The sequence below is a fragment of the Cyprinus carpio genome, chromosome A12 (assembly GCF_018340385.1).
Source record: "Cyprinus carpio isolate SPL01 chromosome A12, ASM1834038v1, whole genome shotgun sequence".
Lineage (NCBI taxonomy): Eukaryota > Metazoa > Chordata > Actinopteri > Cypriniformes > Cyprinidae > Cyprinus > Cyprinus carpio.
In genome coordinates, this window is record NC_056583.1 from 26022428 (window position 1) to 26043992 (window position 21565).

Below are 21565 nucleotides of genomic sequence, written 5' to 3' on the forward strand. Positions count from 1 at the left end.
TCAAGTGACACTGAAGACTGGAGTAATGATGCTGAAAATACAGCTGTGCATCACAGAAATAAATTACACTTTAACAGAGATTCACACAGAAAACAGCTGTTTTAGATTATAATAATATTTCACAATTTTACTGTATTTCTGATTAAATAAATGCAGCCAGTGAGCAGAAGAGACTCTTTGAGAAGTGTTGAAGATCTTATATTTGAGAGGTGTGTGCAGCTGTAGAGATCTGAGTGAAGATGTGTGTTTTATGCTGTTGTTCCTGTCGGTCTGGTCTCATTCCTGACCCGTCGTCTCGTGCGTCTCTCATCATGTCTCTGTGGAAGAGAAAGTTTCAGATCTCCACCAGACGTAAGAGGAAAGCTCCCGAGTAAGACTTTAGTCTGATTTTACGGATTTGTTTGTGTGTGGTTCGTTAGATCACGAGTCTCCTGCGGGACGTGAGTGTGTTCTGTGTCGGACACACACTTGTTTCGTGTGTTTTATGTCTGTAGTGTGTGTGGCTGATCAGGATGCTTCAGTGTAGCTAAAGCTGTCTTACTTTTTGAAAATGTGAAAAACGTGGGATATACGTTAAAAATATCATATTTGTGCAATTATAATTCTCATGTTTTTCAGTGTGGATTGATTGTCATTAAAATATTTAATAAATATTTAAGTATATACTTAAATTATTATTATATTTTTTCATAAAAAGCATTTTTTTTGGGAACTCATCCACCAAAGTGTTTGAAAAGCAAGCAAAGACTGTTTACGGTGGTGTTAATTTAACATAAATGAATAATAATTATACATTAAAAAGATTCAGTGTGTGTCCAACTAATGGACTTAAAAATAAATGTGGAAATTAATAAATAAATAGGCATCAGTTAAAGGCAGAAAAAAAACTAAAGTAATGTCAAAATTGTACGATTAAAGTTAGAATATTTATTTATTTATTGATTGATTATTTTTTAAAAAATATTTCCCCTTAATATCTTCCTGTCCTAGCTTTTATTATTTTGAACGATGACTGAAAACTGTATAATGGGCACTTCTCGTGTTTATTGCCATCTTCTGATAAATCACTCAACTGCAAGTCGCTCTGGATAAAAAATATAAATATATTAACTTGACCTGAGATGAACTGGATTGATTTCAGCTGTTGTTATGTTTTCTGTCACATGATGCAGACGTTATCACAGTTCACTATCTCTCTCTCTCTCTCTTCCGCTCTCTCTTTCTCTCTCTCTCTCTCTCTCTCTCTCTCTGTGTGGGTGTGTGTGTGTATGGTGTGTCCGGTGTGTGTGTGTTTGTGTGTGTGTGTGTGGTAATATGCTTGTTTGGATCCCAGCATGATCAACGTGTTTCCTCTAATCATTGATCACTGTGCTTTTCAGGGCAGAGAAGACAGAAGTGCTGAGTGATGATCTGCTGCAGGTGAGACGTGTGTGTGTGTGTGTTCATAACTGTATGTGTGTGTGTGTGTGTGTGTGGTGTGTGAGTGTGTGTGAGAGAGAGAGAGAGTGTGTGTTGTGTGTGTGTGTGTGTGTGTTGTGTGTGTGTCTGTGTGTGTGTGTGTGTTTGTAACTGTGTGTGTGTGTGTTGTGTGCAGGTGGAGAAGCGTCTGGGCTGGTTAATGCAGGTGTGCTCACATGCACTCATAAGAACGTTTGACTGGGTGGTCTGCAGGGTCGACGGGTGTAATCTGAACGGTGACAAGCGCTCCGTCCGCGAGTGCTTCGCCTTCAGTAAGTCACACAGTGGTCCACTCAATAGCGATTACCTTCACCGGCGCTGGTTTGCAGCACGGTCGAATCATATATAGAATTTTGTTGTGGGGGGAAAAGGGGCAATCCAAGAAATGTAGTGTTTGGGGTTGTTAGCGGCAGATCCTGCACCGTGGTTGGCTTGAGATTCATACCAAATATATTGAAACGAATGCAAACTACATGTTTATGCACTAGGTTTTGCTGTTTCGCAAACTGAACAAGAAACTCATCGTTTTAAGAATATTTTTTAGGACAGTATGTGCAGTATCTGATGAACTGTGGGTGTGATTGGATTGGTTGTGAACGATGACTGACAATCAGTATAGTAAGGCACTTCGGACGTCCTCTTGCTCATCTGTCTGGTGGAAGGAGCACTTCAGTGCCGGGTGAGTCGACTTCTCTGCTGGTGGTGAGAGAATTATAACAATGACAGCAATCATCTTTTAGGGTGTGATATGATTCCTCAGTGTGTATGTGTGTGGTGGTGTGTGTGGCAGTAGATGCTTGAAGTGCTGTAGTAGACTGGACGGAGGACAGAACTGGTTTTACTGTTGGTATCTGGTGTCAATGCGGCTTGGGTCTTCGCGATCAAGAACGTCTCGTATCAGCTCCAGATCCACTAGACGTCGCGAGCCTCTCTTTCATCTCTCGTGAGTGTAAGTAACATGCTTATGGTGTGTGTTTATCCCAGCACTGATCAGACTGTTAAACTAGCTCCCTTAATCACAAGAATTTTATCAATTCATTTTTAGATATTAAGGGCAGTTTCTTTAGATTTTATGTACTGATTGTTGGAATTAATAGATTAAATAATATATATATATATATATATATATATATATATACCATACACTACTGTTCAGAAGTTTGGGATCAGTACATGTTTTAATGTGAGGTCTCTTCTGCTCACCAAGGCTGCATTCATGATCAAGCATACAGAAAGAATACAGTGCAAATAATTACAATCTAAAACAGATGTTTTTCTATGTGAATAAACTGTAATTTCTTATGTGTGATGTGCAGCTGCATTTTCAACATGATTACTCAGTCTTCAGTGTCACATGATCTTCAGAAATCATTCTAATATGTGATTTATTATTAATGTTGGAAACATTTGCAGTGTTGTTGTTATTTTTTTTTTTGGAATCTGTGAATGAGAGAGCTCAGAACTGCACTTATTTTAAATAAAATCATTTCTAACAATATAAGCCTTTACTATCACTTTCAGAACAGTTGTACGTCACTTAATGAATAAAAGTGTTAATTTCCTTCAAAAAAGAAGAAAAACATTTACCAACCTTAAACTGCAGGTAGACAAATCAGAATGTTTCATATTTTTATGTGGCAGTGTTGGATGAAGCGTCTGGAGCTTGGTTAAGCAGGTGGTCTCACAGCACTATAAGAGTTGACTGGTTTGTTTCTTTAAGGTAATCAGGCGGGGGATTCGTGGACATAAATAACAGCACTCATAAGAAGTTGACTGGGTGTCTGCAGGGTCTTACGGGACAAGCGCCTCCGCCCTCGGGCCAGCTTCAGTAAGTCACACACAGTGTCTTACCAAACGATTCCCGCGCTGGTTTGAATCAGTTCCATCATATACATACTACTTTTTTAATGCAACACAAGAAATTTTAGTTTGGGGTTTAGCTGTCTGCACTTTGTTTTCTTGAGATTCATCCAAATATATTTGGAAACGCAGAGCAAACACATGTTTATGATAGTTTGCTTTTATAAAACTTAACAAAGAAACTCATCTTTTTATATACTTTTTAGGACAGTATGTGCATGTACTCGTCCTGTGTGTGTGTGTGTGTGTGTGTGTGTGTGTTGAGCAGAAGAAGCTTCCTCTGACGTCTCTGGCCCGCAGTCTGGTGGAAGGGAGCCGTGCAGTGCTGGGTGACTCCACTTCTCTGCTGCCAGTGAGAGATTTAACAATGACAGAAAAGCATGCTTTTAGGGTGTGTATGTATTCTCAGTGTGTGTGTGTGTGTGTGTGTGTGTGTGCAGGAAGATGCTGAAGATCTGTGGAGAGACGGAGGACAGACCTGGGCCAAGAACTTCTTGTTGCTTGAGTTCCAGATCGAAATGCGACGCCGCTGAGCCTCTCTTTCACTCTCTCTCTGAGGTGTGCTGTTTTTTTTTTTATAACAACAAACAAAATAAAACAACCACCTCCACAAGAATTAACAACACTCAGGTTTCTTTGTCATTTTTAATGGCCTCCCTACCCATATTCTGTAATTCTGATCCCACAGTAATGTAGAGAAATAATGTAAATAATACACAACAGATAATATGTAGTGGTCCTGGATGCTGATTGGATTTGATCCAGTATTTTGCAAAGATATAATCAAAGGCTGAACCACTTTGGAGCTAGAAATATTTACTTTAAAGATATTTCAGTTATTTAACAACACATTCATGCAGGTAGACAAATCAAATATTTCATATTTTTAGGAATTGTTTTAATTTGTTTGTTTTTTTATTTGAAAATTATTTTTTTACTGTTTTATTTAATAATTTTTTTTAAAAATATTTATTCAAAAATAAATATGTAAATTCTATATAAATATATAAATTATATTTTTATTATTATAATCAAAAAAGAGAAATATTATTAATTTATTAATTTTCATATTTAATTTAATTTATTTAATTGTTTTCCCCATTAAACGGTCTGTGTGATTCAAAATGTTGTGTTATATTTATGGATGTTTCATATAATAAAACTGACATTTTTGTTTGCGTGTTTAGAACATTTATTTATTGTTCTCAAGGTTGAAATTCCAACATTCAGAAGCAAAAGAAAACATTTAGCCAAACTCGTACACTTGGACATGGATTCTGCTCGCACACGGTGAGAGAAACTCACACGCGATTTATCCAGTTAGTACAAATTAAACTTGAATAAGTCTCAGCATGACTTGTCTGATCAGATGAGATGTTCAGGATGCTGATGGATGTCACTGCTGGTTTAGTCAAATTGCTACTGTGGGATACAGTACACCTCATGCAGTGTGATGGCTTGTATGAAGCTGTGATTTAGTAGTGTTTTTATTTTCGCACCGTTCCTCCTCCCAACGCGCAGGTGGCAGCAATCGTCCAAATCTTCAACGCCGACTCATCAAGGACACACGCCATTCACCGGGGCCAAAGCCGACTTGCCCTCAGGAGTGAGAGATGGAGGAGGCCACTCGCATGGAGATCTGTAGAGTGGGTGGAGCTTGTATCCAGACTCTCTCTTTCTCTAGTATTATATCATGCATGAGCTTCTGCATGGAAGCATCATCAATGTGCCATCAGTATTTTTTCAGGATCAGCTCTCGGCTTGGACATGTATATATAGTTCATTGAAATTGACTATGCAAACTACTTCCAGACGGTGAGTAAGGTTCATTCAGACGAAAGCTTGCCTTTTATCATCATTAACATCTCCTGTGTTGTTTGTTCAGCTGATCGAGGTTCAGCTGAGTACCACAGGAAGTCTTTTTGAGCTGCTCGAAATCGTTCTACACAGATACATTAAGGGGTGAGAATCATGAATGAAACATCAGAAACAGAAGGAATCAAGAGACAACGAGAGAGAAATATGACCTGGTTTAACCAGAGATTCACACAGAAAACAGCTGTTTTTAGATAATAATAATATTTCACAGTACTGTATTTCTAAATAAATAAATGCAGCCAGTGAGCAGAAGAGACTCTTTGAGAAGTGTTGAAGATCTTATATATTTGAGAGGTTGTGTGCAGCTGTAGAGATCTGAGTGAAGATGTGGTTTTAGCTGTCCGTCACTGTTCACTGTACGGTCTGGTCTCATTTCCTGACCCGTCGTTCTCGTGACGTCTCTCTGTTCTCATCATGGCTCTGTGGAAGAGAAAGTTTCAGATCTCCACCCAGACTAGTAAGAGGAAAAGCTCCCATGAGTAAGACTTTAGTCTGATTTTGTGGATTTGTTTGTGTGTGGTTCGTTAGATCACGAGTCTCCTGCGGGCCGTGAGTGTGTTCTGTGTCGGACACACACTTGTTTCGTGTGTTTTATGTCTGTAGTGTGTGTGGCTGATCAGGATGCTTTCAGTGTAGCTAAAGCTGTCTTACTTTTTTGAAAATGTGAAAAACCTGGGATATGACGTTAAACATATCAGATTTGTTGCAATTATAAGTCTCATGTTTTTCAGTGTGGATTGATTGTCATTAAAATATTTAATAAATATTTAAGTATATACTTAAATTATTATTATATTTTTTCATAAAAAGCATTTTTTTTGGCACTCATCCACGTGTTTGAAAAGCAACTAAAGACTGTTTACGGTGGTGTTAATTTAACATGAATTAATAATAATTTTACATTAAAAAAATTCAGTGTGTGTCCAACTAATGGACTTAAAAATAAATGTGGAAATTAATAAATAAATAGGCATCAATTAAAGGCAGAAAAAAACTAAAGTAATGGACAAAATTGTACGATTAAAGTTAGAATATTTATTTATTATTGATTGATTATTTTTAAAAAATATTTCCCCTTAATATCTTACTGTCCTAGATTTTATTAATGTAAACTGCAGATCGCTCTGGATGAAAACTGTAAATATATTAACTTTAACAAAAAAAAAATGTAAACCTCAAATCCAATTCACTCTGGATAAAAAATATAAATATATTAACTTGACCTGAGATGAACTGGATTGATTTCAGCTGTTGTTATGTTTTCTGTCACGTGATGCAGACGTTATCACGGTTCACTATCTCTCTCTCTCTCTCTCTCTTTCTCTCTCTCTCTCTCTCTCTCTCTGTGTGTGTGTGTGTGTGTGTGTGTGTGTGTGTGTGTGTGTGTGTGTGTGTGTGTGTGTAAATATGCTTGTTTGAATCCCAGCATGATCAGTGTTCCTCTAATCAATGATCACTGTGCTTTTCAGGGCAGAGAAGACAGAAGTGCTGAGTGATGATCTGCTGCAGGTGAGACGTGTGTGTGTGTGTGTGTGTGTGTGTGTGTGTGTGTGTGTGTGTGAGTGTGTGAGAGAGAGAGAGAGTGTGTGTGTGTGTGTGTGTGTGTGTGTGTGTGTGTGTGTGTGTGTGTGTGTGTGTGTGTGTGTTCATAACTGTGTGTGTGTGTGTGTGTGCAGGTGGAGAAGCGTCTGGAGCTGGTTAAGCAGGTGTCTCACAGCACTCATAAGAAGTTGACTGGGTGTCTGCAGGGTCAGCAGGGTGTGGACGTGGACAAGCGCTCCGTCCGCTCGCCTTCAGTAAGTCACACAGTGTCCACCAACGATTCCTGCGCTGGTTTGAATCAGTCTAATCATATATATAATTTTTTTTTTTTTTTATGCAACACAAGAAACTTTTAGTTTGGGGTTTAACTGCAGTCTGCACTTGTTTTCTTGAGATTCATCCAAATATATTTGAAACGAGAGCAAACACATGTTTATGATAGTTTGCTTTTATAAAACTTAACAAAGAAACTCATCTTTTTATATAATTTTTAGGACAGTATGTGCATGTACTGATGTGTGTGTGTGTGTGTGTGTGTGTGTGTGTGTGTGTTGAGCAGAAAGCTTCCTCTGACGTCTCTGGCTCAGTGTCTGGTGGAAGGAGCCGCAGTGCTGGGTGACGACTCTCTGCTGGGGTGAGAGATTTAACAATGACAGAAAGCATGCTTTTAGGGTGTGTATGTATTCTCAGTGTGTGTGTGTGTGTGTGTGCAGGAAGATGCTGAAGATCTGTGGAGAGACGGAGGACAGACTCGCTCAAGAACTTCTGCTGTTTGAGCTCCAGATCGAGCGAGACGTCGCTGAGCCGCTCTTCACTCTCTCTGAGGTGTGTGTGTGTGTGTGTGTGTTTATAACACTGAACCGAATTTAACTAGCTCTTTCACAAGAATTAACAACACTCAGGTTTCTTTGTCATTTTTAATGGCCTCCCTTATATTCTGTAATTCTGATCCACAGTAATGTAGAGAAATAATGTAAATAATACAACAGGAAATAGTGGTCCTGGATGCTGATTGGTTGATCCAAAATTTTAAAGATATAATCAAAGGCTGAACCACTTTGAGCTAAAATATTTACTTTAAGATATTTCAGTTATTTAACAACACATTCATGCAGCTAGACAAATCAAATATTTCATATTTTTAGGAAGTGTTTTCATTTGTTTGGTTTTTTATTTGAAAATTAATTTTTTACTGTTTTGTTTATTTAATAAAAAAAATATTTATTCAAAAATAAATAATAAAATTCTATATAAATATATAAATTATATTTTTATTATTATAATCAAAAATATTAATTTATTAAATTTTTTTTTTCATATTTAATTTAATTTATTTAATTGTTTTCCCCCATTAACCCCAGTTTTGGAAACCCTGTGCCTGTGCTTGATTCAAAATATTGTGTTATATTTGCATAAATGTTTTGTAAAAGCAATAAAACTGACATTTTTCTGTTTGCGTGTTTGTTTATTTATTTATTGTTTCTCAAAGGTTGAAATTCCCAACATTCAGAAGCAAAGAAAACATTTAGCCAAACTCGTACTGGACATGGATTCTGCTCGCACACGGTGAGAAACTCGCGCGTTTATACAGTTAATTGCAAATTAAACTTGAATAAATTGTATTGACAGTCTGATCAGATGAGATGTTCAGGATGCTGATGGATGTCACTGCTGGTTTAGTCGAGTTGCATTGTGGGATACAGTACCTCATGCAGTGTGAAGGCTTGTATGAAGGTGATTTAGTAGTGTTTTTATTGCACCGTTCTCTCCTCCCAACCTCTAGGTGGCAGCAGTCATCCAAATCTTCAACGCTGACTAATAAGGACACGCCCACCGGGGCCAAAGCCGACGCCCTCAGGGAGGAGATGGAGGAGGCGGCCAATCGCATGGAGATCTGTAGAGTGGGTGGAGCTTACCAGACTCTCTTTTTCTATTCTATCATGCATGAAACTGCATGGAAGCATCATGTGTACTGTCAATGTTTTTCAGGATCAGCTCTCGGCGGACATGTATAGTTTCGTGGCCAAAGAGATTGACTATGCAAACTACTTCCAGACGGTGAGTGTGTTGCTCATTCAGACGGAAAGCTCGCCTTTTTATCATTAACATCTCTGTCTCTCTCCATCCAACCGATCTACATTCAGACCAACAAACAAAGTAATTCTATCTACCCGCACCAGAACGTTCTGCCACAGATTAAAGCGCAGCAGGGTGAGAATCATGAATGAACATCAGAAACAGAAGGATCAAGACAGATTTTAGACTTACAAATGACATCGTATCTCTCTCAGTTTATAATAAAAAATATAGCATTTAATCATATATTATTATGAAATGTAATTATATATATTATTGTTAAATGTAATAATATTTTATTCTAAATTAATAATATATTAATTAAATGATTAATTTAATATTATTATATCATATCATATAATATCTTAATAGTATTTTTTGTGTGTAATATTTTAATAAAAAATATAAATAGTATAAATAATATTTTAATAATTTGACTATATAAAGTTGGACTAATTTATAATATAATAATAAAAAAATAAATAATATAATTTAAATGAATTAAATCTTAGATTATTTAATTATATGATATAATTTATTTCATTTTAATATTATATATTATTATATAATTTATTAATAGGTTAATATGTTTAAATTACTATAATTTAATATCATAACATAATATTTTGTTTGTAATATAATTAATTTTGACTTATAATTTAATTAATAATGAATTTAATATTATAATATAATATTTTATTTAAATATTTTACAATTATTATATAATATTTTAATCATTTGATTAGTAGTATCGTTAAATTATTATATAATTTAATATTATTATATCACATATATAATATCTGAAATAGTAATTTTTTTTGTTAATATTTTAATAAAAAATATAAATAGTATAAATAATATTTTAATAATTTGGACTATATAAAGTTATAATATAATAAAATAAAAAAATAAAAAAAAAAAATATAATTTAAATGAATTAAATCTTAGATTATTTAATTATATGATATAATTTATTTTAATATTATATTTTATTTTAATAATTTAATTAATAATGAATTTAATATTGTAATATAATATTTTATTTTAATATTTAACATTATTATATAATATTTTAATCATTTGATTAGTAGTTAAATTATTATATAATTTAATATTATTATATAATATCATATTTTAGTATCGTATATTATTATATAATTTTTTATATATATTTTATTTATATCTATAATATATTATAATATAATATTATAATATTTAATGGTCATAATCTGAACCCTAACTGTATCTGAATGGCCTGTTTGTTGTTGTTTTGTCAGTAATGTGTGTGTGGTTTGTGTTTCAGAGTCGTGGGTGGAGAAGCCGTGTTACGGGAAACCGTTAGAAGAGCATCTGACTCTGAGCGGGAGAGAAATCGCCTTCCCCATCGAAGCGTGTGTGACCATGCTGCTGGACTGCGGCCTACAGGAGGAGGTGACCATTCACTGTCCACAACACCTCTCGGTCACTATACGACTGCAGGGGATTGCTTTTGGTTTGCATTTTGTTCCCGGTGTGGACTGACGTTCATCCGGATTCTGCATCTGTATAATTGAAAATCTGATTCCAGATGAGCATATTTTGTGTGTGTGTGTGTGTGTCAGGGTTTGTTTCGAGTTGCTCCGTCTGCCTCGAAGCTGAAGAAGCTGAAGGCGTCTCTGGACTGCGGCGTGCTGGACTTTCAGGAATATTCTGCAGATCCTCACGCCATCGCAGGTGAGATTCCCCTCCGCTTGTTTTTAACCATCACACGGTCGCTCCTGATCGCCGCTCAGTGTGTGTGTGTGTGTGTGTGTGCTGCGCAGGCGCTCTGAAATCATACCTGCGGGAGCTGCCCGAACCCCTGCTGACCTTTGACCTGTATGAGGACTGGATTCAGGCATCCATTAACATTAAAAGAAACATTAACATTAACACAAGTACTTATTCAGCTTATTTAGTTATTCAGTAGAGTGTGTGTGTGTGTGTGTGCGTGTGTGTGTGTGTGTGTGTGTGTGTGTGTGTGTGTGTGTGTGTGTGTGTGTGTGTGTGTGTGTGACTGCAGTATTGCGGATCAGGACAAGCGTCTGCAGGCGTTGTTATCGACCTGTGAGAAACTTCCTACAGCGAACAGCAACAACTTCAAGTGAGTCCAAATATATTTATACTCCATACATAGTATAGTACATTAAGGCTTTATATAAGGACACATCTTATGTTTCATTTAGGTATAATTTATATATAGTATATTAATATATAATTTAATGTAATCATGTAATTTAAAATAATTTAATATATTTCTCTATAAAATGTATATATTATACATTTGCATATATTATTAAAGTAAAATTGTCAAATGTAAGTTATATATATATATATATATATATATATATATATATATATATATAATTTACATTTGACAATTTTCTACATAAAATGTATATATCATATATATTATATAATATATTGTATACAGTACATGTAATTCAAAAATAAATGTTATATATATATATATATATTTCACACTCTAATGTGTCACTGATCTTGTTTGATTTTCAGGTATTTGATTAAATTTCTTTCCAAGCTGAACGAGTATCAGGATTACAATAAAATGACGCCAGGAAACATTGCCATCGTTCTGGGGCCAAACCTGCTGTGGGCGCATACAGAGGGGTGAGTGACCACACACACACACACACACACACACACACACACTCACACTCTCACACACACACACACACACACACACACTATCACAGACACACTCTCACACACACACACACACACACACACACTCTCTCACACTCACACACACACACAACACACAACACACACACACACACACACAGACACACAGAGACACACACACACACACTCACGCACTTACACACTCACACACACTCACACATACACACACATGCACTTACACACTCACACACTTACACACTAACACACACACACGCACACACACACACTCACTCACTCACGCACTCGCACACACACACACACACACACACACACACACACACAGCAAAACAGACTCACAAACACTCACTCAACACGCACACACACACACGTATTAGTGATCTCATGTGAAATTAAATCGAATTACACTCACGCACTTACACACTCACACACACTCACACATACACACACATGCACTTACACACTCACACACTTACACACTAACACACACACACGCACACACACACTCACTCACTCACGCACTCGCATCACACACACACACCACACACAACACACACACACACACTCACAAACACTCACAAACACTCACCATCACACAGCTGACGCACACACACACACACACACACACACACACAGAGACAAACACACACACACACACACACACACACACACACACACACGCACCGTCAGCGCCGGTCATGAGTGAAGGCATGTCTCTCTGTGCTTCAGGAACATGACGGAGATGATGACCACCGTCTCGCTGCAGATCGTCGCCATCATTGAGCCGCTCATCCAGCATGCTGACTGGTTCTTCCCTGGAGGTCAGAAACACAGAGCGCTCATCAGCCTTAACTCAAATTACAACCAGAAAAAAACTAAACATTTTGTTTTGAAATAAAATATTTTTAAAAAATCATGAAATAAAAACTTTTATTTCAGCTAGTTGCCAAGGCAATTACTGAAATGACTAAAATAAATAAACTAATAAATAAAATTAATAAATAGCTATTTAGACATTTAAAAAAAAACACAACAAAATTACTGAAAACAAAAAAATTACTAAAAACATAAAATAAAAAAAAAATATAAAAAATAAAATAATAAAATAATATATTAAATAAAAAATAAAAATGGCTTTTTAGACATTTAAAAAAACAATTAAAATGAGAAACAACAAAATTACTAAAATTAGAGTGAAAACAAAATAATAAAATAATATATTAAATAAAAATGTATAAATTGCTATTTAGACATTTAAAAAAAACAATAAAAATTAGAAACAACAACATTACTAAAATCTTACTGAAATTAGAGTGAAAACAGAAAATAATAAAATAATATATTGCTTGGAAATAGGCACATTACTTTGCGAGAAGAAAAGCATGTTGAAATACTTTCACATCCTTTGCTTTTTACATTTGTTTATATATACATATATAAATTATTTAATATTTTTAGTTTATATGTAACTTTTTAGTATAAATTAATAATATTTAATTATATATTTAATATACTTGCATATAATTATTAATTTATAAATGTATCTAAGTGTGTATTCAGGTTTTACTCTACATTTAACTTTTTTAGAAGTATGAACTGATTTGTTGTTGAAGATTTTTATTTTATTTATAAATGCTTTATTTTAATGATTTAATTAATTATCAGCTTTCCATTTAATGCCCTTCATGATGTCATAATAACAACAAATGCAATACGTTTTCTTTTTCTTTGCATTTTTATATCAATATGGTGCAAGATTAAAAGTAGTCTGATTACATTTCCTACAGTGTGTCATGTAATGGATTACGTTACTAACTACAGTTTTTGTCATGTAGTTTGGATGGATTACAGTTTCTCTGACAGCTACTGCTTTTGCGATACGGTGACAAATCTGATCTATTCTGTGTGCGCAGAGATTGAGTTTAACGTGACGGGAAACTACGGCAGCCCCGTCCACACCAATCACAACGCCAACTACAGCTCCATGCCGTCGCCGGACTTGGACCAATCAGATCGCAGGCAGCAGGACCAGAGCCGACGCCCCCTCAGCGTCGCCACCGACAACATGATGCTGGAGTTCTATAAGAAAGACGGGTGCGTTCGGTGCGCTTCATGTGTCCGTGTGCATGCGCTCCTCTCCTCTCTTTGGGTTTGAATCACTGATGCTTCTGCTTTTCTTCCACTAATGCAGCATTAGGAAAATCCAGAGGTACGGTGAAGCTTCTGTCTCGTCCTGTTCTGTCCTGATTTCCTGCAAACCTGCAGATTCTCAATGCTGGTGTTGCATTTCTGAAGTGACATGAGTTCAGTGCAGATGGCAAATTAATTCATTTTAGAGCTGTTTTAGTACATCTCTCAAGAATACACTATTTAAGATTTTTAATGATTTTTTTTTTAGTTCTCATCAAGGCTGCTTTTATTTGATCAAAACTACTGTGAAAAATTATTAAATATTTTTACAATTTAAAACAGCTGTTTGCAATGTGGATATCTATTAAAGTGTAATTTATTTCTGTGATGTGCAGCTGTATTTTCAGCATCATTACTCCAGTCTTCAGTGTCACATGATCTTCAGAAATCACTCTAATATGATGATTTGCTGCTCGACAAAAAACATTTCTGATTATTATCAATGTTGAAAACAGTTGTGCTGCACAATATTTTTGAGGAAACTGTGATGCATTTTATTTTTCAAGATTCACAGATGAATAGAAATTTCAAAAGAACAGCATTTATTTGAAATAGAAAGCTTTCGTAACATTATAAATGTCTTTATTGTCACTTTTGAGCAATTTAATGCATCCTTGCTTGATAAAAAATATGTATTTTTTTTAATCTTACCGGCCCAAATGCTGCAGATGGTGTGTTTGTTGTTGATAAAGTGTGTGGGATGTGATTGGCTGTGCCTCTGCCCCGTTGCAGTATGGGAGTGCGAGTGATGGACACCTCCTGGGTTGCTCGCCGGCCTCCCCTCCTCCTAATATCTCAACAACTCCTCCACACCCCCCAGCCTCCATCCGACCCCTCATAACCTTAAACCCGAGCAGCCTGACGATGTCTCCGCCTCCCCCTCACAGACTCCGCCCCCCATCAGCGGCGATAGGACCAGGTAAACAGAGGCGACCAATAGGAATCCAGCGCACATGTCACATGACTGCTGCTCGTTTCAATTCAGCCAGCTGAGGACATCACGAATATTAATGACAAATCATACAGTGATTACAATTTGTGATTGAAAGCAGAGATTAAAGCGAATAAATATTACATTTTGGTAATATTAATGAATTAGTTGGCTGAATTGAAACTGGAGTTATTCTCCTCCTTTCTCTCTTTAATTAAAATTTTAATCATGTTATTCTAAAGCATTATTCACTGATTATCTTTCTCTCTGCTGTAGTACATGATGATTCATTTCTGCATGAACTACTCCTTTATTTATTTTCTCTCTGTTTTGTTAACTGTATGAATCCGCTTTATTTTGCATTATTTCACACACTCCTGTATGTTCTGAGTCACTCTTCAAAACATATCACATCTGTGAAAAATTATACAAAAAATCAGATACGCATTTAACAGTGGAAGTTCAAAATACACAGAAGCATTAACTTGTGCTAAAATTAATTATTAATTTAAATTATTAATATGTATGAATAATTATATATATATATATTTTAATAAATGAATAACAAAGTATTAATATGAATCATAAATAATCTTAAATTTAATTATAATTAATTAATCTATACTAGTAAATATTAATACAAGTCATTATATTAATATTGATTCATAATTAATATTATTTATTAAAATCATGAGAGTTGAATAATTGATCAACAATTAATTGCATCCAAAATAAAAGTTTTTGTTTACATAATATATATGTTTGTGTGCTGTGTATATTTATTATGTATATATAAATACACACATATGCATGTATATATTTAAGGAAAATATATTATGTTTATATATAATATAAATTAAATGGATATAAATTTATACATGTAGATACATTTTCAAAATATTTACTGTATGTGTGTAATTAATTAAATAATTAATATTTATAAATAAAAGTAATTAATCAATTATTGATATTTATTAACATGAAATAATTAAGTATAATATGTATTATTTAACAATTAATTTATAGTTATTGATTATTACTTTAATTATAAATTTATTGGTTTAATTATAATTAACAAATATCTGTACATTTTAATAGAATAAATTATTATTTTATTAGTATTTATGAATTGTAGTAGTACATCATAATAATTGACCATTATTTAATAATTGACTGACTGTTAAATAATAATTGAATAATTGCAAATATTTAATTATAATTAATTAATATTTATAAATATAAAAAAAAATAATGATTGTATTAGTAACAATGAATATTCAAAAATACTAATTATAATATTAATTAATATAAATTATTAATTTCTTTGATTTGATTAGAATTATCAGTAAATCGTATCAGTAAATATTAAATGATTTTTAAAGAAATTTTAATTTACTAGAATTATGAATGTATTATGTGTGCTATGAAAGTACATCAGCACAAGAAATAAAATTGCACTCATTAACATAATGTTGGCATGGTAATGACACGAATGCTGTTGATGGAGCTGGATGCACTGATCTGAGACGTCCCCTGTTTTATGTGCCAATCTTGCGAATCTTTTCAGCTCTGACGAGGCGTCATCCAATCGCTCGGACTCCTGTCTCGTCTGCCCCTTCCCTGAGGAGGAGCGTCCACCCCCTCCGTACCCGTTCCCTGTCTCTTCCTCCTTCTCCTCCTCTTCCTCGTTCTCTGTCCCTCACCCTCGAGTGCGTCCCGAATGCGTTCCTCCCTCGGCGTTCAGCCGCTGGTCCGTGTACAGCCCTCCGCCTCCGCCCCTCCTGTCCTCCATCTCTCTAGACATCAACTCCAACCCCAAACCCAGCGTCCTGCACCTGTCCAAGCAGGGCTCTCTGCCCGCCGAGCCGTCCCTCCCGCACGCACCCGTCTACATCAAACCCCCGCTCGCTCCCTGCCTCTCCACCCTCAGCCCTCATTCTGCTGCGCCGCTGTGGGCCGCCTGCAGCCGAGAGAGGGGACTCAGAGTGCCTAGGTAACTACCCACTAACCCCACTAACTAGTCCAGCAGAACCAGCTGGATCACTAGAGTTCCGGTCCTTGATTCTGATTGGCTGAGCCACGTTTGAAGCTGATGTAAATGACTCTACAAAGTAACATTCACCTTTGTTTACGTTTGTGTGTTGCTCGGCAACCACTTTGTTGCAACCACAACTGATTCTGAGGAACTACATTGTTTGGTGGAAGAATACTGTTTTTATTAATATCATTACACTTTATTTGCTTTGTATTATTTTGTGAAACCGTACTGCGTATATGGAATAACCGTTTGCGTCGTGCCTAACAACGCCCCTTAGCTGTTATAAATTCACTGTAAGCCACGGCTTCTTGGGGCTTAGTGCTTTATTTGGTAATATACTGATTGCAAATATTATCAATCACCATCCCTGGATTTTTCTCTCTGCTTATGAACAGCTGCCACACAACGTAGATGAAACACGTTTATTTACTTGCCCCGAAAATAAAACTTTTGGGGATCTACATACACTTTATTTCATTTTTTTTTTTAATTATAATTAGATCAAATATTTATAAATTAATATTAATTGTATTTTATATTTAGATTTTTTACATTTTTACATTCACTTTATTTATTTAATGATGATAATTTTAATTTGAGTAGTATCTGCACATTTATTTATTTATTTACATAAGGTCAGAAATATTTTTCAAAAATTATATTTATTTCACCAACCCCTAAAAGAAAGCTTTTTCCATCTTTACTATCTCCATACACTTTTATTTATTTATTTATAAATAAATAAATAATACTTATATTTATTTGACCAACCCATAAAATATAACTTTTCTATTTTTAGTAACTTCATTCATTATTTTATTTTATTTTTTATTTTTTTCTGTGAGCTTCTCCTCAGGTCTGGGGACAAATTTGTTGCCAAATTGCACGTTTTGTATTTAATTCTTTTCAGTGTTCAAATATCAGAGCTGAGACTGTGTGTGTTTGTGCAGTTATGGGATGTTTGTGCATTTCTGTCACCAGCACTCAGAAGAATAAGGAGCCCTCGCCTGTGATTGGTCAAAGAGGCATTTCACCAACAGCTCCCTCTGCTGGACAGAACCAGCTTTCAGACCAGAGTCCTCTCACGCTGCGCAAAGGTGCATTCAGCATGTGCAATATAATAAAATCACCCTGCAATCAAAGCAGAAATCAGTGCTTTTTAAAGTGAATTTTATACATGTATTTAAAGTCATTCACGTTATGATTAATATACAATCACTGTCCCCTTTCCTTCAGTTTCCAAAAAGCTGGTCCCCATCCCTCCTAAGGGTCCGTATTCTCCGTCCAGCTGTGTGTCGGATCTGTCTCCGGGTCCGTCTCCGGTCAGTCTGTCCCCGACGCCCCCCAGCACCCCGTCCTCATACAGCTTCAGTTACCCTCAGGGCGGCTCCGTCCTCACCTCACCTGGACACAACCACAGCCAGACGCTCTCGTCCCCGCCGCCGCTCGCCAGCACGCTGCCCAGATCACGGCCCATGCCCAAACCCCCCCGCCAGAGACCCCACCTGCCCCCGCCGCAGCCCCCGCAGCCGCTGGAGCACACGCCAGGCCTGATGGACATGCTGTCACCCGGAGAGAGCATGTCTACAGGTACACACACTGACTTCTGGGAGTCATCAGGCTCCGTTCCCAATGCTAGTGAGTGTTCTTCCTGTCTGCTCCCTTCTTAGGCAGCTCACTGATTAAAATGGAACCTCAAATGTAACAAATCTGAAAAGAAGCAGAGTGATACAATTCACAACATATGTGTGCGTGTGTGTGTGTGTGTGTGCGTGTGTGTGTATGTGCGTGTGTGTGTGTATGTGCGTGTGTGTGTGCGTGTGTGTGTGAGTGTGTGTGTGCAGACCAAGTCCCCAACTTAAGGCAACAGTAATGTGTGTGTGTGCGCGCGTGTGGTGTGTGTGTGTGTGTGTGTGTGTGTGCATGTGCGTGAGTGTGTGTCCATGCGTGAGTGTGTGTGTGTGTGTGTCCTTGTATGTGTGCGTGTGTGAGTGTGTCCGTGCATGAGTGTGTGTGTGCATGAGTGAGTGTGTGTGTGTGTCCGTGCGTGAGTGTGTGTGTGTGTGTGTGTGTGTGTGTACGTGCGTGAGTGTGTGTGTGTGTGTGTGTGAGTGTGTGAGAGTGTGTGTGTGTGTCCGTGCGTGAGTGTGTGTGTGTGCGCGCGTGTGAGTGTGCATGTGCGTGTGTGTGTATGTGCGTGTGCGTGCATAAGTGTATGTGTGCATGTGTGTGTGTGTACGTGCGTGAGTGTGTGTGTGTGTGTGTGTGTGTCTGTGCGTGAGTGTGTGTCTGTGCGTGAGTGTGTGTGTGTGTGTGTGTGTGTGTGTGTGTGTGTGTGTGTGTGTGTGTGTCTGTGTGTGTCTGTGTGTGTGTGTGTGTGAGTCTCTGTGTGTGTGTGTGTGCATGTGTGAGTATGTGTGTCCATGTGAGTGTGTGTGTGTGTGTGTGTGTGTGTATGCGTGAGTGTGTGTGTGTGAGAGAGAGTGTGTGTGCGTCTGTGTGTGCGTGTCTGTGTGTGTGTGTGTGTGTGTGTGTGTGTGTGCGTGCGTGTGTGTGTGTATGCGTGAGTGTGTGTGTGTGTGAGAGTGTGTGTGCGCATGTGTGCGCATGTGTGTGTCTGTGTGTGTGTGTGTGTGTGTGTGTGTGTGTGTGTGTGTGTGCTGTATGTGTGTATGTGGGTGTGAAGTGTGTGTGTGTGTGTGTGTGTGGTGTGCGAGTGTGGTGAGTGTGTGTGAGAGAGAGTGTGTGATGAGTGTGTGTGTGAGAGTGTGTGAGAGTGTGTGAGAGTGTGTGTGAGAGTGTGTGTGTGTGTGAGAGTGTGTGTGCGCATGTGTGTGCGTGTCTGTGTGTGTGAGAGTGTGTGTGTGTGTTATATCCCGTGTGACTCTGCGGTGGTTTTTCTCTTCTCTCCTGTGCTTGTTGTGGTGTCTGCAGCGGTCTGATCTCTGATCTCGGTGGCTTTGGTTCAGATGGTAAGCAGTAGTGTGTGTCAGTATGTAAACTCACCCGCCGTCATTCAGCGTCCCGGGCTGCGTGTCACTAACGCCGCCTCTGCTGTGTGCATGGCTGTCCTGCCCCGCATGGCTCTCACTCGTCTGATCCGTCCTTCAGTTCAAACCCTCTCTCAGACTCACCCATGTGACATGTCTCACGTGTTCCTCTGTCTGTGTGATCTGACGTCCTCGTGACCAAACATTCAGCTACAGGAGTTTCTTTCTTCTGTGGAACAAAACAGTGAAGGTTCACAGAGAGCCTGACTGTCATGCTGTAATTCCCAAACTCCTCTATCAACTCACATTACACACATTATCTGATGAATTTGTTTTGCAGTATTTCAGATGGACTGTTAAAAACACATCCTAAAAAAACTCAAAAACTCCAAAAAACACACAACACTTCAAAAAATTTTGGATATAAAAATATATATTAAAAAAAAAAAAATTTTATTAATCATCAATGAATCAAAAAATAGATGAAAAGTGGCATTTATAATATTACAAAATATTTCTATTTGAAATAAACACTGTTCTTTTGAACTTTCTATTCATCTGTGAATCCTCAAAAATAAAATGTATCAGTTTCCTCAAAAATATCATGCAGCACAACTGTGTTCAACATTGATAATAATCAGAAATGTTTCTTGAGCAGCAAAAAAATATTAGAATGATTTCTGAAGGATCATGTGACACTGAAGACTGGAATAATGGTGCTGAAAATACAGCTGCGCATCACAGAAATAAATTACACTTTAACAGAGATTCACATAGAAAACAGCCGTTTTAAATTATAAAAATATTTCATAATTTTTTACAGTAGTTTTGATCAAATAAATGCAGCTTTGGTGTACAGAAGAGGCTGAAAAACATTAAAAATCTTACAAACCCCAAAACTTTTGGACACTAGTATATGAAGCATATTGAAGAGAAATTATGCAAGAACGGTCTTGTACGGTGTTGAACACTTTTTAATATTACTGTATGACAGCTGTATGCTGTTCAGAGCTCATTTACTCTCTTTAAGCCAGAAAAGGCGGCTGCACACCAGCGAGATGAATAATGTTCACTCTTCTCACTCCGTGTTTTGTGTGTTTTTCTCAGACTCGTGCTGTGATTCGGACGTTCCCATAATAAGCGTTGAACTGGACGGGAGATACAGGAACTCTGTGGATCTGCCGGAGTCGGAGGAAGAGGAGTCGGAGAGCACCGCCCTTTGACCCCTGGGATTACCCACAATCCTTTACTCCCTCCCTTCACCGCACATGTGACGTTGTATTGTCCATGTGATCCTCAGCACTGAGCCACAGACAGGATCTGAAGCGCGGATCACGTCACTGTGCCGTTCCATTCCCGTCTGCTTTGTGTTTTTTATGTTTTACGTTTTTCCATGTGGTTGGTTTTCTATTTGCCTTATCTGAGTTCTTGCACTTTTGCCTTGAAGTTCGTGTTATGTGTGTTCGGGTCGCGGCTGCGTGTAGAAAATCACACCGAAACCTTGTTGTGTGTAAACCCAGACTAGCATTCACCTACTGTACAAACGGATATTATATACATCATATATATTATATGATACTGATATACATATCTGAGACGAGGATGGACGTGTGTGTGTGTGTGTGTGTGTGAGCGTCTGAGATGAGATGCTCTCGCTTTGGTTTGTAGTCAGATTTTAAGTTGACTGATGTGGAGTGACTGAGAAGGGGCCGTTCACACATGAATTAACCATTCAAAGTTTTGGGGTTGGTAAAATATTTTTTAAGTTTTTCAGTCTCTTCTGCTCAGCAAGGCTGCATTTATTTGATCAAAAATACAGCAAAATTTTGAAATAATATTATAATTTAAAACAGCTGTTTTCTGTGTAAATATCTGTTAAAGTGTAATTTATTTCTGTGATGTGCAGATGATTTGCTGCTC

The 21565-nt window shown here is 37.1% G+C and overlaps 1 protein-coding gene and 1 long non-coding RNA gene across 2 annotated transcripts; one reads left to right on the forward strand and one right to left on the reverse strand.

The window, feature by feature from the left end:
* The first annotated feature begins 270 nt into the window (after positions 1 to 270).
* Positions 271 to 21246, forward strand: arhgap44b (Rho GTPase activating protein 44b). The gene is given in 23 exon segments (XM_042768207.1): positions 271 to 370; positions 1380 to 1419; positions 6873 to 7006; positions 7295 to 7372; positions 7452 to 7563; positions 8228 to 8304; positions 8522 to 8639; positions 8728 to 8798; positions 8870 to 8949; positions 10118 to 10245; positions 10416 to 10527; positions 10617 to 10695; positions 10853 to 10936; positions 11350 to 11463; positions 12226 to 12317; positions 13410 to 13590; positions 13688 to 13705; positions 14419 to 14461; positions 14463 to 14605; positions 16185 to 16610; positions 17637 to 17752; positions 17892 to 18245; positions 20753 to 21246. Coding segments are annotated over 23 exon segments (2775 nt in total). The 5' UTR covers positions 271 to 311; the 3' UTR covers positions 20869 to 21246.
* LOC122147087 lies at positions 18079 to 20828 on the reverse strand. Its single transcript, XR_006161409.1, has 3 exons — positions 20697 to 20828; positions 19662 to 19874; positions 18079 to 18365 (listed from the first exon to the last, which is right to left on the reverse strand). It is a non-coding gene; the product is annotated as an uncharacterized LOC122147087 (long non-coding RNA).
* Positions 21247 to 21565: the final 319 nt, after the last annotated feature.